This window comes from Carassius auratus, chromosome 4 (genome assembly GCF_003368295.1).
Source record: "Carassius auratus strain Wakin chromosome 4, ASM336829v1, whole genome shotgun sequence".
NCBI lineage: Eukaryota > Metazoa > Chordata > Actinopteri > Cypriniformes > Cyprinidae > Carassius > Carassius auratus.
Window position 1 is genome coordinate 27,836,503 of NC_039246.1, and position 15,000 is coordinate 27,851,502.

General features: G+C 34.7%; 1 protein-coding gene across 1 annotated transcript in view; it reads right to left on the minus strand.

The window, feature by feature from the left end:
- LOC113064965 (myotrophin-like) overlaps positions 1-12,367 on the minus strand; it is a 13,015-nt gene extending 648 nt beyond the window's left edge. Inside the window, exons 1-4 of the mRNA XM_026235995.1 lie at positions 12,236-12,367; positions 11,942-12,018; positions 7,721-7,834; positions 6,885-6,968 (exon numbers count right to left, since the gene is read on the minus strand). Coding sequence (XP_026091780.1) covers positions 6,885-6,968; positions 7,721-7,834; positions 11,942-12,013 — 270 coding nt within the window. The 5' untranslated portion in view covers positions 12,014-12,018; positions 12,236-12,367. The remainder of the gene's footprint in view (positions 1-6,884; positions 6,969-7,720; positions 7,835-11,941; positions 12,019-12,235) is intronic.
- Between the last annotated feature and the right edge of the window lie 2,633 nt (positions 12,368-15,000).

A 15,000-nucleotide genomic window follows, 5' to 3' on the forward strand; every position in this document is an offset into this window, starting at 1 on the left:
CCATAAGTACTAATAAACTAAAATTTTACTATTTTAAAACAGTCGTACTATTGTATAATTGCAATACTAATATTTAGTATAAATACAACCTTTCATGAAGTTTTTCATCTGTCCACGTGGAAGAAAAGTTGTGTTTGTGAGGATACAGCAAGCAGTTTACAGGAAGAAAAGCTGCATTTCTTTGCATTGCTTGTGATAAACTGTACAATTCTGTGTCCATTTTTCAAGGAGTTTCTCCTGACAATAATCTAATAACAAAAAGCATGATTAGCATGTGGCTAGCATGTCTCTAGCATGATTAGCATGTTGCAAGCATGTTTTTGGCATGTTTCTAACATGATTAGCAAGTGACTAGCATGTCGCTAGCATGTTTCTAGCATGATTAGCATGTTGCTAGTATGTCACTAGCATGTTTCTAGCATGATTATCATGCGACCCGCATGTTTCTAGCATGATTAGCATGTTTCTAGCCTGTTTCTAGCATGACTAGCATGTCTCTAGCATGACTAGCAAGTGACTAGAATGTCATTAGCATGATTAGCAAGTGACTAGTATGTTATTAGCATGTTGTTAGCATGATTAGCAAAGTTACTAGCATGTTGTTAGCATTATTATCAAGAAACTAGCATATTGTTAGCATGGTTAGCATGTCTGTAGCATGTTTTAGCATGTTTTTAACATGATTAACAAAGTGACTTGAATTTTGTTAGCATGATTAACAAGAAAAGCTGCATTTCTTAGCATTGCTTGTGATAAACTGTAAAAGTTCTCTGTGTCCATTTTTCAAGGAGTTTCTCCTGACAATAATCTAATAACAAAAATAATTAGGTCGACCAAAAATATACATTTTTCAGTCAAGCGAGCACTAAAATATTTACATTCTTGTGCTTCTGCTCTCTTCCACAAACATGCAGCTCAGTGAAACCTGTTTCTGTGTGAATGGCCCCTAATTCTGCACTTTTATCCAAAATAACCAGACTTCACGTGAGCCAAAGTTCTGCTGGATTTCACAAGACATCATTCAAGAAATAAAGAACAATTTACAGCAGATTAGCCTTCCACCTGACCAATAAGAGCTGATTACAGCCAATCTCATGCAAAATCTACAGGAGCCGAGCAGGAGTCTAATCGAGCGTCTCGCTGGCCTTTACAGAAATATTATCCTCCGAGCGGATCGATGCGGTGTATTGACCCTCACTGAATTATTACTTTTCACACACACACACACACACACACACACACACACACACACACACACACACACACACACACACACCGGTCAGAGCTGGAGGATTCAGAGCCCAAACCCAAGGTCATCAAACATCTGAAGAGCCGTGGATTTCTGTAAAAAAAAAAGGCCAGCGGCCACCGAACACACACCTCTTCATTCTTTAGTTTCACATCTCTCGCCTCATAAAAAAACATCTGTTCAGCTCGCTGTCTGTTCTCAGCACTGATGCATGCTGGGTAGAAACTCACGACACAAAACCATATCAGCATTAATAAAAGTCTGTCGAATGTAGACTGTGAGGATCATTAATCCTCCTTACAAATCATCCACTCAGCACACATTTTAAAACAGCTGACTACACAACCATGACTTCATTAGCATATCATTTGCATATCAGCACCTATTGGCCATTCAGCAGCTGTGGAGCGTTTAACGAGCCAATCACAAAGCTCTTTAACAGGTCGAGATCTTAAAGATACAGTGGCTTTATTTTAGGGACGATGGTGAAAAACTAAATTATCTATTAAATTGAGTTGTTTAAAATAATATTTAAAATAGCAAATGAGATATGTAAAGCTAATTTTATCTAAAAAAGTTATATTTTCAAGGGTATCAACAGAATAAAACATTTTTATAACTGATAACAAATAGTTTAAAACTAGGGATGTCAAATTTCGATTATTTCCATGATCGATCGTCGTTTAAATTAACGATCAATTAATCGATTAATCGTTAACCATAATAGCCTACTGCAAAATGCCTCTATTGCAGGCACGCAGTCAGTGGTATGACAGGATGTGCAAAAGCCACACACACAAAACGCTTTCTCACTTGAATTAAAGAGGTTTTAGTCTGAATAAAATGCTAGTAGCAGGATTATAAAATGAATAGATGCGATTATGATCATTTGATAAAATGAAGAGAGCGCGCCATACTTTTGAGGTCATTTTACTTTTGACAGTTTCCAATCCCGCACGGAGAACGCTGAACGTGCATCTTTAAATGGTTTTGTGGTGCTCGTTGTTGTATTTTAAAGCACAATTGCAATGTTTTCAACTGACATTATTGTATTTAAAATAAAATTATCCGAAATGTGGAGCGCGTGTGACTGCGCTGCACATTAAGTGAACTACATCGTGCGCTGCTGCATCAAAACACAGTTGCTCACATTAATTTGATCCTGCTGGATTCTGTCCTAGAAAATGTCAGATTTTTAAAAATCCGGCATACAGCGCATTAGATCGTGACAGTGCATGCGTGCAGACGAGGATGAGCGAGCGCGGCTTTGGCTAGATTTATTTGGAGGTTATTGCTCATGTCTCATTCGGCACAAATCGAAATGTTTCCATATTCGCAATGTATTTGAATGTTAAACTATTATTTATAATGTAAACTAGGCTTGTACTTAACACGCATTCGCATATAGACGGAAAAGATGATCCTCTTCATATGAGCAAAAACGTCCTTGGCATACTACGGTCTATTTAAACTGACCAGTGTAACCTTTTAATGTTTAGTTGACATTTTATTTTGATAATGAACAGACTGCGATGTAACTTTGAATCGCTAGAATATACGTGTGCAGCAGGCTCCGGCGCGATCGAAACAGCTGAGACATTAAAAAAAATATATATTTTCCGCAGAAGTGTTTACTTTCATTTGTGCACACTCACAATAAAAACAGAAGATTTGTGCTCTTGTAAAATAAAGCAAACAAACAGAATGCGTTGTCATCCTTTTTTTTTTTTTTTTTTTTTTTGTGAACTTATGGAGCGCCCACACTTCTGTTTTAAATCCGTTAATCTTAATTATTTAAGTCGGATATATTTCGCATAGCTTTCGCATCTCTTACTGTGGTAAACATGGGAAGGGAAATTAAAGATTTCATGAATTAAGAATTCGTTCGATTTATTAATTTGTTCCCTTATTTCACTTAAATCATGGGTTATTTAGGGAACAAAATTAATGAAACATGGACAATTGCCACATTAATAATTCGTAGGAATGAATTAACAAGTTGTAGGAATGAATAGTCCTGTCACTGTGTCCCGCAGCCCTGCAAAGCGCACGATATAAAACAGTTATCTGATGAAATGATTAGTAACTACATTTCTATTGCATTTAATGTTGAAGAACTTTTATGTTGTTTCTTTTTTAATGTAGGCCTACTTTAAAGTTTAAATCACATTAAAAGCTTAATTTGTACATTGTGAATGAATGATGATGCTTTTATATATCGTCACCGTCATTCACAGCCGCTCGCACGTGTTGAGTGCGCATGAGCCGCACGCAGCCCAACATTGAATCGGTTAACCGACCATCGATAGCCTTAATCGATTGCATCTCTTATCGACAATTAATCGATCATCGATTAATCGTTGACATCCCTATTTAAAACAATATATATTTTTTTCATTTATTATTGTTAAAGTTATTTTTTAAACTAGAAATGTAAAATATATTTATTTATGACTGATTACACCCCAAAAATTCAAAAATGCAATTATTAACAGGCTATTAAACGAATAAAACTTTTTTTTTTATTACTTTTATTTCTAAGCTTTAGTTTATCTTCATTTGACATATTGAAGTACTTTAATTTGCATATCAACATCTCTGGGGCTGGGTTGGTTGCTGCTCATTTCGTATGCGAAGAGGTCAGCCAATCACATCACAGAGATCTTAAAGGTACAGCTGTAAAAAAAAGACTGTTACATTTTAAGAATCTTCATAGAACACCAAATTAACTATTAAATGATGACTTGGCTAATGTTTTAAATGTTCTTCAGTGGGGAAATAAAATGCTAGAAATGTGTCAAATATAAGCTAATATAAGAATAAAATGAATGACATGATTCAGCTGGTGGTAGTTATGGAAGTTTTACTTCCTGTTCAGAGCATCTGACAACTAAAAAAAAAGAGGAAGTGCTTTTTATCACTCCTTTTTTGCCATTTTATGCCATTCCTGCTTCAGTGGCTACTTTCACGCTGAAAATCATTCTTAAAATGTAAAATAAACACTAAATTAATTTAAAATGTTATTTTTTAAATTCATTTTAATTGATTGGTTTCAGTTAATTTGATTTGACTTATTTGATTACAATGCCTCTGCATAGAGCTGAAATTAAATTAGTTTTTTTTATTTATTTATATGAATTAAATTTAAATTAAATTGCATTTAGTTTATAATAACATTTGGTTTTAGTTAATAACACTCTGGTACAAATAAAACCACGAGAGCGAGGTTCTTGAGGTAAAGTGTTCATGTGTGATGTTTTTCAGATTCACAGATTGATTTCGGGTGAGAACTGAACACCCACAATCCTGTGAGACAACAATTCAACACCACCAACATAGAAAAGATGCATTTCTATGTCCACAGTCAAACACATTTCTGGTAATTAAAACAGGAAAAACTAATTAAAAATTATATGAAACATCCTACTTTGTTGAAATTAAATATAAGACTTTTGACAATAAGATTTTCTGATTATTAAAATAAATAATATAACAATAATACAACTATTTTAAAGGGGAAAGCTAAATTAAAATCTAAATTAAAGCTAATAAAATTAGTTAATAATAAGGCACTGTTACTGAAAAAAAAAACAATTAAACAATTAAAACCAGAAAAATAAATCAAACCATTAAATCTAGAAATAATTAAAACAGAAAACACAAAATTCGGATATAAATAAAAAATATGGAAATTTAAATAGAATTTTGAAACAAGCAAAAAAATCTGTCATAGGACCCTAAAAAAAGTATTTTTTTGTTATTGTGAACTTTTAGTAAATTGCTGTTAAATTGCATTTGCATAATGTTTCATGACTGCAATTAATTAAGTTTTGATTACGGACACCATTAAAACATCCAGAAAGACCAGAAAGCTTAAAATGTGGGGATAAAATAACATCTGGAAAAAATAATAATAATAAGTATATATATATATATATATATATATATATATTTCTTAAAGACTGGATTTAACCCTTCAGCATGTTCCTGTGTGCATGCAGGACGACACCAGAAAGTGATCCGATGGGGATTTGGGTGGAGAATAAGCTGAAATATTCCTGATCAGCTCCTGCGGGACGTCCTGAGCACATCAGAGAGGGTCTGAGTGAAGAATGTGCAGCGCTGTACTGCGTTATAAACCCTGTCTGACCCTGCGGACGCTTTCAGCTTTTAAACCTCAAACAAAAAGCTCTTTCTCTGAACGCTGACACAATATACACAACACAACACGAGCGCAGAAACGCACAGCCAGCAGAGATTCGGAGCGCTTGCGTTTACACCTGCATCATTCAGAGCAGGACGCTTCCTAAACGAGGCAACACGAGGCACCAGAGGAAGTCCAGATAAGCTGTTCACATATCTCGAGGAACATTAAAGGGTTAGTTCACCCAAAATAAAAATTAGGCTGTGTTTTATTCAACCTCGAGGCATCCTAGGTGTATATGAGTTATATATAAAAGCTGTTTCATGGCACTCGGCGGGTGTTGCATGCATCAGTCCAAAAGAAGTTAAATAAAAAACAGCCATCCATAAAAAAAAAAGTCCCATCAAACAGCTTAAAAGATCACAGACATTTTTTTACTATAACTCCGACTGGATTTGTCTGAAAGAAGAAAGTCACATGCACCTAAGATTTTCATTTTTGGGTGAACTGATCCAAAAAAAGTCACTTTAATATAGATTTCAACTGATGCATGTGATAGGCGTGTTTATACTGGCTATTTTCTATTTACAATTATTAAATTATTTAAATAACCCAAAATTATTTCCAATTAATAAAAAGTTAAATATATTCAATTTTTTTTAATATGATACATTTAATTAGAATTTTATATTATATATATATATATACATATATATAGTCAGTAACTAGTGATAAACTACTGCTAAATATATTTTAGAAACTTACTTTCTCTGTAAAGCTGCTTTGCAACGCTTTGCATTGTGAAAAGCGCTATATAAATATATATATATAAGAGTCTTGACTATTTTTTGTTTATTAGGTTACAATTCCTAAACAAATAAAACATAATATTATGTTTGTTAACATTTAATTAACATTTTTTATTTATATTTATTTTATGTTAATTTGTATCTACATATTAAGCAAAAATACCAATAATTTATCTCATAGTATCAAATTTGGATTATTCCGAAATGCACACAAATATATTGCTATTCAATCTTAAAATATTTTTTGTTTAATATCCAGCCGGACAAAGTGGTACATTGTGTTAATACAAAAATGATTGCTTAATATATTAATTGTTTGTTATAAATATCTAATATTTCAATAATTAACCAAACAAAACAAAAATATTGTAAATGTATTTATATAATACTGAATTATTTTAATGATATCATTTAAGAGTTTTTTTGTTTTGTTTTTAGTGTTTCATAATGTGAATCACTCGATTATTCCACAATAGGCACAGACTGTTTGTGCATTTTTTTTTATTTATTTCATCAACAAACCATTATTGTTGAATTTCCACGGGACAATTGTGATATTTATCATTACTGTCATCTATTATATCATACTGTGATATAAGACTGTGCTGAGCCGCCCACCTCTATCTCTCTCTCTCTCTCTCTCACACACACACACACACACACACAAACACTGCATCACTACCTTTTCTAGAAGAATCTTGACGCAGGTCACATGACCCTCGTAGGTAGCAGACAGCAGCGGAGTGATGCCGTGTTTATCTGGAGCCTGTCGAGAAGAACACAGCAGATTTATCGTTTCACACAGCATCTATGCATTAGACGGAGAGAGAGATGCATGCTGGGATATCATGCGTATTCAGAAGTCACTTATCTCATGAGCATGAATCTATTTATATAAATAAATCATTTTAATTTAGCTTAACTTGATCAAATATCTACAACTTAAAATAAAAATAAATATTAATGAACAAACTTGGTCTTTATTATTTTAAATTAGTGCATTATAATTTAAATAAATAGTATTAAATATAACCATTAAACATACATACTGTCATTTTAATAATTAATTTATAATATGCATATAATAATATATTAATGATTATTTTGTTTTTGTAGTATTTAATTTGACTAGATTATCCCAAAAAAGGCACAAATAGATACTATTTGTGATACTATCTGATACTATACAAAAACTAAATTACTAAAGCTTTAGTTATCTTATTTGATAATTACATTTCTTTTATATTTGCTAAAAAAAAACTTTTTCTTATCTTTTTTTGACCCTAACTCTAGCTTTTTCTACTCTACTGTAAATCTATTTAGCTTTTATATATAAAAAAATTATATATATATTTTTTCTACTTTGTATGTGTGTGTTTATATTTATATTATGTTTTCTCCTCGAATTCTGCTGAAGTCTTGATGCTATCAGGCGTGCAGGACTTATATCTGCTCTGACTCCACATGGTACACACACACACACACACACACACACACACACAGCAGCAGGACAGTTACGTTCACATCGGCTCCTTTAGACAGCAGAAACTCCAGCATCTCGGTCTGACCGCAGTCTGCAGCGTAATGAAGCGGCTTGCGTCCTCCCTCCAGAGTCCTGTTCACATCCTCCGCCTGCACAACAACACACACAACACACTGCATGTTTAACACCATTAAGGAAACTGTAGGCATTAGAAATAATGGCTAGAATATTCATTATCATTATTTAATATAATTATAGAAATAATTTATTATTTTTAAATTATTTATTTGTTTTTATAACAATAATATATTTGGATTACACTATCTTAAGTTAGCGTTCATCATTAAATATATATTTTTACAGAAATTATATCATCTAATTGGGTTAGGGTTCATTATTAAATAAAAAAAAATTGAAAGAAAATAAAAAAATTGAAAGATTTGTTGCCTATGCCCAATGGGGTCAAAATATGTCTTTAGCATATATATTTAATAATAATATTTATTATTCAATATAATTATATTGAATAGTGAATCCATTAATGTTCAATATAATTGCATAAACTTAAAAAAAAAAAGTTTATGGTTAAGGATACTTCAGTCATTATAATAAAACAGGATATTAAATAATATTATATTATTAAATATAATTATATAAATAGTTTACTATAAGTTTTAACTATAAATAGTAATAAAATAATATTAAATACATTATAATAAAATTTATATTAAATATGAGTAATTTAATTTTATGGTAAATATAATTAACTATAATAATAATAATAATAATATGTATGATATTACAGAAATTCTTAAAGAGTATAAATATTATAATTTTATATATATATATATATATATTATAATCGTTCACTGCCAAAATAGACATAAATAGATGATTTAATACATAGAAATCACAAAACAAGCATATGATGTCATCTGAAGTCATCTATAAGACCTTCCTCAATTGTTCAGAGGATGTTTATTTCTTTAAAATAAATATATTTCTTATAGAAGCACTGCTTTTGCTCTTTTTTGAATTTTTTCTACATTATTTGTACCATTTACATTATGTAATAATCACTCCACTGTGTGTGGGATGTAGCTGTGAGTCTATAGCGCGAACCTCAAGGCTTTTATTCCTTAAGAAGATGATGAGCAGCACATTCACACAGAAAACCATCATGTGAACCTGCTGTGAGTGTGAAGTGAGGTAGACCACTGAGCTAAACATATCACAACCACACACACACAGAAGACAAAACACTGAGCGTCACGAGTGACTCCTGAGCTCATCTGATCTCATCTGACGGCTAAAGTGATGAAGGTGAGATGTTCTGAGGCTGAGGCGCTGAACCACACGACTCACACACACACAGCTTGTGTCCTGGAGTTCCTCCTGCTCCTCTGATATAATGTGTGTGTGTGTGTGTGTGTGTGTGAGTGAATGAATGAGAGAGAGAGAGAAGTGGAGATGTAACGATTCACTAAAAACACGACTCAATTTTTTTTTTTACAAAATTAGATTTAAGACAAATTATAAATTGTGATCAAATGTGTCCTTTTATCATCACTTGGACAAAATGCTGCACATTCTTTGTTTAAAACCACTATAATAATACAGCACTTGCATATTATTGCTCTTTTGTTGGTTTTGATTGCTTCTATTGTCCTCATTTGTAAGTCGCTTTGGATAAAAGCTTCTACTAAATAACCAAATTTAAATATAATCTAAATAACAAAAGTAAACTGAATAAAAAAAAAGCCCCAAATCAAATAAATAACACTAATAAAACTCTTCATATAAACAAAACGAGGCACTGTGTGCCATTTCCATTTAAAATGAGAGGCAACCACTGCATTTCAATCATGATCCAAAACCGAGATGCAGCATAGATGCACCATGAGCCGTTTTTAATCTGAATTAGAGACTGTATCATTTCCAAATCTGAAGCAAAAACAGAATGGTTGGATTTGAGTTTTGTAGAACTATACTTAAAATCTGAATGAGACGCAGATTCACTCTCTGACAGCAGGTGGAGCTTTAAGTGTTTCCTTGGTTACCGCTGTAAACAAAGCACTTACGAACACCGAGGCAGGTGGTGCTTAAAGCGTTTCCTTGGTTACCGCTGTAAACAAAGCACTTACGAACACCACGGCAGGTGGTGCTTAAAGCGTTTCCTTGGTTACCGCAGTAAACAAAGCACTTGTGAACACCACGGCAGGTGGTGCTTAAAGCGTTTCCTTGGTTACCGCTGTAAACAAAGCACTTACGAACACCGAGGCAGGTGGTGCTTAAAGCGTTTCCTTGGTTACCGCTGTAAACAAAGCACTTACGAACACCGAGGCAGGTGGTGCTTAAAGCGTTTCCTTGGTTACCGCTGTAAACAAAGCACTTACGAACACCACGGCAGGTGGTGCTTAAAGCGTTTCCTTGGTTACCGCTGTAAACAAAGCACTTACGAACACCACGGCAGGTGGTGCTTAAAGCGTTTCCTTGGTTACCGCTGTAAACAAAGCACTTACGAACACCACGGCAGGTGGTGCTTAAAGCGTTTCCTTGGTTACCGCTGTAAACAAAGCACTTACGAACACCGAGGCAGGTGGTGCTTAAAGCGTTTCCTTGGTTACCGCTGTAAACAAAGCACTTACGAACACCGAGGCAGGTGGTGCTTAAAGCGTTTCCTTGGTTACCGCTGTAAACAAAGCACTTACGAACACCGAGGCAGGTGGTGCTTAAAGCGTTTCCTTGGTTACCGCTGTAAACAAAGCACTTACGAACACCACGGCAGGTGGTGCTTAAAGCGTTTCCTTGGTTACCGCTGTAAACAAAGCACTTACGAACACCGAGGCAGGTGGTGCTTAAAGCGTTTCCTTGGTTACCGCTGTAAACAAAGCACTTACGAACACCGAGGCAGGTGGTGCTTAAAGCGTTTCCTTGGTTACCGCTGTAAACAAAGCACTTACGAACACCACGGCAGGTGGTGCTTAAAGCGTTTCCTTGGTTACTGCTGTAAACAAAGCACTTACGAACACCACGGCAGGTGGTGCTTAAAGCGTTTCCTTGGTTACCGCTGTAAACAAAGCACTTACGAACACCACGGCAGGTGGTGCTTAAAGCGTTTCCTTGGTTACCGCTGTAAACAAAGCACTTACGAACACCACGGCAGGTGGTGCTTAAAGCGTTTCCTTGGTTACCACTGTAAACAGAGCACTTAAAAACACCACGGCAGGTGGTGCTTAAAGCGTTTCCTTGGTTACCGCTGTAAACAAAGCACTTACGAACACCGAGGCAGGTGGAGCTTAAAGCGTTCATATAAACTCCTAGCCCTAAATAAATCGTGATTTGTTTAGCATCTCAACCGATTTGAATCATCACATATTTTAATTGATTTTCAACTGGCTCGTGGTTAATCGTTACATCCCTAGTGAGAAGTGTATACAGTTTACACACTTAACAGATGACCTACAGCCCAGAGTGTGTGTGTGCCATTTCCTGAACCTCTTTAAACCGTAAACAAACCACCGCATACACAGAACAAAACTGTTATGATAATACCTGCATGATTACTGTATCATCAGACAAACACTGAACAACTGACTGATTTGTCTTTATAATCTGTCATTAAAAAGTAAATTCATGCTCAGCCTCATGAAACGACTTTCTATTTCTGATGACATCATCAGTTCCTGTTTTCCTATTGGATAATGCTCCAGGAGCAAAACTGACTCCTGAAAAGTCTTTAAAAGAGAAGAACTACAAAAACAAATGCACACACACACAAAAGATGAAATAATCAGCTAGTCGTTGACAGTAGTTGAAGACACGTTACTGATATCTAATTCATTATGAACCATGTTTCATGTTGACTTTAATAACAAACATCCTAGTGCTGTTGTTCTACTGGATCAAACATGGTTCAAACAGAAAAAATCCACCTGTTGCTGTTACCATTAAAAAAAAAGTGCCACAGTATACGTTTCTGAAAATACTGTCATGACAATGTTGTGTTTCTTAACTAACTCATGACTCATCTCTGTATTTTTGTGTTAAAATCACATTTGTGTTTTCATAAACAATTTCTCTTTTCAGCTGACATCACCAATCCTTTTTATTCCAATTGGATAATGCTTCAGGAGGAAAAACAATATGATAGATAGTATTGTAAGGGTCTATAAAACTTCACGAGCTGTCAAGACCTTTTTGAATATATAAGTGAATGTATGTGATGATATGGTGTGTGTGTGTGTGTGCCTCACCTTCACCAGCAGAGCCTTCACTTCATCCAGATCTCCATTCTTCAGGGCCCACATCAACTCCTTATCCCCCATGTCACCTGAAACACACACACACACACACACACACACACACACACACACACACACACACACACACACACACACACACACACACACACACACACACACACACACACAGAATGAGACTGTATTATAGGCCTGCGCTCGTAAACTGGTCCTCGCCTGCGCTGCGGGTGTTATCTCATTCCCTTGACTGTTTAACGGGGGTATGAAGCAGCTCCGCGGATAACTCACCGGGTTTCGGGTGTTTTTCGGATTTGACAGAAAGTTTGTGATCAGACACTGACGGGATCCGCCTGAACTGCAGCGACTAGCGGCACGCACTTCCGCTATCACTCTAGCGCCCACATACACTTCAGAATAAGAGTCCCCTCCCACACCTACCAGCTCTGGCTCGATACAAGACTACATTACATATAAGGTAGATTCACTAGACAAAGGGAATACACAGGCATCAAACACGTTTAGACGATAATTGGGTGATATTAAATATAATAATAATAGAAAATAATTAAACCGGGATGATTCCTTAAGGCATAAACTTGGCCTGTGCCATTTCAAAATAAGAGTCGTTTTTTCACTTACTAAATTTGCTGTAATATAAATCATGTTGCGCTAAGTAAATATACAAACAAATATAAGAGAGAAATCCAACTGTAAAAACCTGAGAGATTGTACAGTTTGGAGTTATTAATGTTTGAGTTCCAGATGTGCCAGTGCCGAGCTTCATAAATCAGAGATTAACTGGATCAAACTTAGTTTGTGTTCTGAAGAGGAAAAGTATTAGTCATTCTGACAAATATAATGATTGGAGGTGCTGCAATGTTAATATAATAGACTAGTATTTTTCATAAATATTACTACTGTCTGTCTGTCTAGTGGTAGCTATTACAAATCTGTACTGGCATGTAAATGTTTTATTCATATATGCTAGTTAGTTGTTTATTATTTTCTGTGGTGTTTCATGAATTAAATAATAAATAAATTATAAAAATAGTTGTGAATATGCATATTCCAGCTAACAAAAATGTTCCACAAACGTTTTGCTAACGTTGAGATTAAGTTTGACTTTAAAAATATTATTTCTGAATGCTTCATAACATTTAAAAATCATTAGATTAACGTCCAACTAAAAATGTTCCACAAACGATCCATATATAATGTTTTTTTGTGTGTGTTAACGTTTAGAGAACATTATTCAAGACCAGACAACGTTACATGAACGTTCTATTAACGTTACTGGAAGAACGTGTGCTCACAACTTTAAGATTGCAAGCTCTGAGATTGTCCGTTAGATTATTTTTTTGCAATCAGATTTAGTTAGTCACTATGACTAGCTTGACCTGCTAAACTATTTAGTTCATGCGAGACTCAAATATAAAGTGTTGTTGTCTATTAGTCTGCCATTTCACTGAATGATACTGTATATAATGTCTCTTTCAAACACACGCTTCGTTCAGTTTCTTTACCTGCTTGCAATTATAATGAAGGACGTCTTTAGAAAGCTGGAGTTGGATCAGACCAGAAAAGAGCAATCAGAAGCGATGACTCTGTTTATCAGCTTCGAATGGAAAGCTCCCATCCTCCATAAACAGCACAGAAGTCCTTCACCTTCCCACCTAGCCTCTCTCATGCTGATATATGGAGGATGACAGCGCCGCATGACATTATTATTGCATGAAATAAGCTCTCAAAAGAAATCCAATCCAGCTAGAGGACAAAACATCTATAAAGGAGCGCGTGTTTGTCAGGAGGGTTATAAAGCGCCACTTGAAGGAAACTCAGAATGCAGGTAAAGCCCAAGAGAGCAGCTGCTCGCCGCCCATTAGGCACCTTACAGCAGCCTGACACGCGGCTCTAATGAAACGCAGCGGTTTGAGCTCATGAGGGTCTCGTGTGGCCCTGCAGGCCTCATGCTAATGCAGCAGCGCAATTACTGCAAACACACGGGGGACAGGAGCGCATGCATGCATTGATATCAAAGGTGTGTGCTTTCTTTCGCCTGCTGCAGTGTCAGGAAGAACAACTTTTGTTATGCAAACACAAAAACATTCAAATGTATGCAGGTTCTCGGATCGTTCAGGCAAGGTTCTCTCAAAGTTCTGAATGAGTGACTAATAGAATGTTCGTTTAAAGTTATCTGGTATTTAATAACACTCTCAGAATGTTGGTCCTAAAGATTCAGTTGGACACTCATCTGATGTTTTTTTAAATGTTACTACTTGTTTTGGAATGTTCAGAGAACATTCAAAAGTAACCTTGGTAACGTTTGCAAAATGACACAATGGAACATTTCCAAAACTTCATATAACTATTAAAAAAAACGTTGTGTGATGATGATGCTTTAAACATTCAGAGAACATACAGAAATAATGTTTATATAATAACTTAATAACTTTAGAAAATTGTTTTTAGAATATATTTTTTGGTTAAACAGCACATGTAAATAGAGTAACAAAGTAATTAACACACAACCAAATGTTGTTTATACAAATTATGCAACATCTAATTAAATATGCACTAATTTGCATACATTTCCATAACAAAAATCTAAACATTAGATGAAGCCAAGTTCAAAAATATTGTTTGATTTCGTTGACATCAGAGTTAAAGATTTTTACTGAGTGGATATTGGATTTATTTTTCTTTTTTCTTTTTTTTTTTATCACTCGATAAATCAAGTCAACAACCAAAAAAAAAAAAAAAAATTCACCATGTTTAAAGGAATAAATAAGTGTGAATGATATATGAATAAGCCCCTCAGTAAATGCCTTCAGAATATAGATAGGAATAAAGTTTTTTGCCGAAATGAAAACAAATCACAGCCTTTAAAAATATATTTTAACCAAAATCTACAAATGCAAATAGATAAAGAGCTATAAAATATACACTTTGGAAGTTTTCTTTTCTCTCCTCTGAAACAACACATTCTGAGAAGCCAAAAATCTTGAGCAGTGCATGAAAACATAATGGTTGTCTTCATCCAGAGGGACAAACTT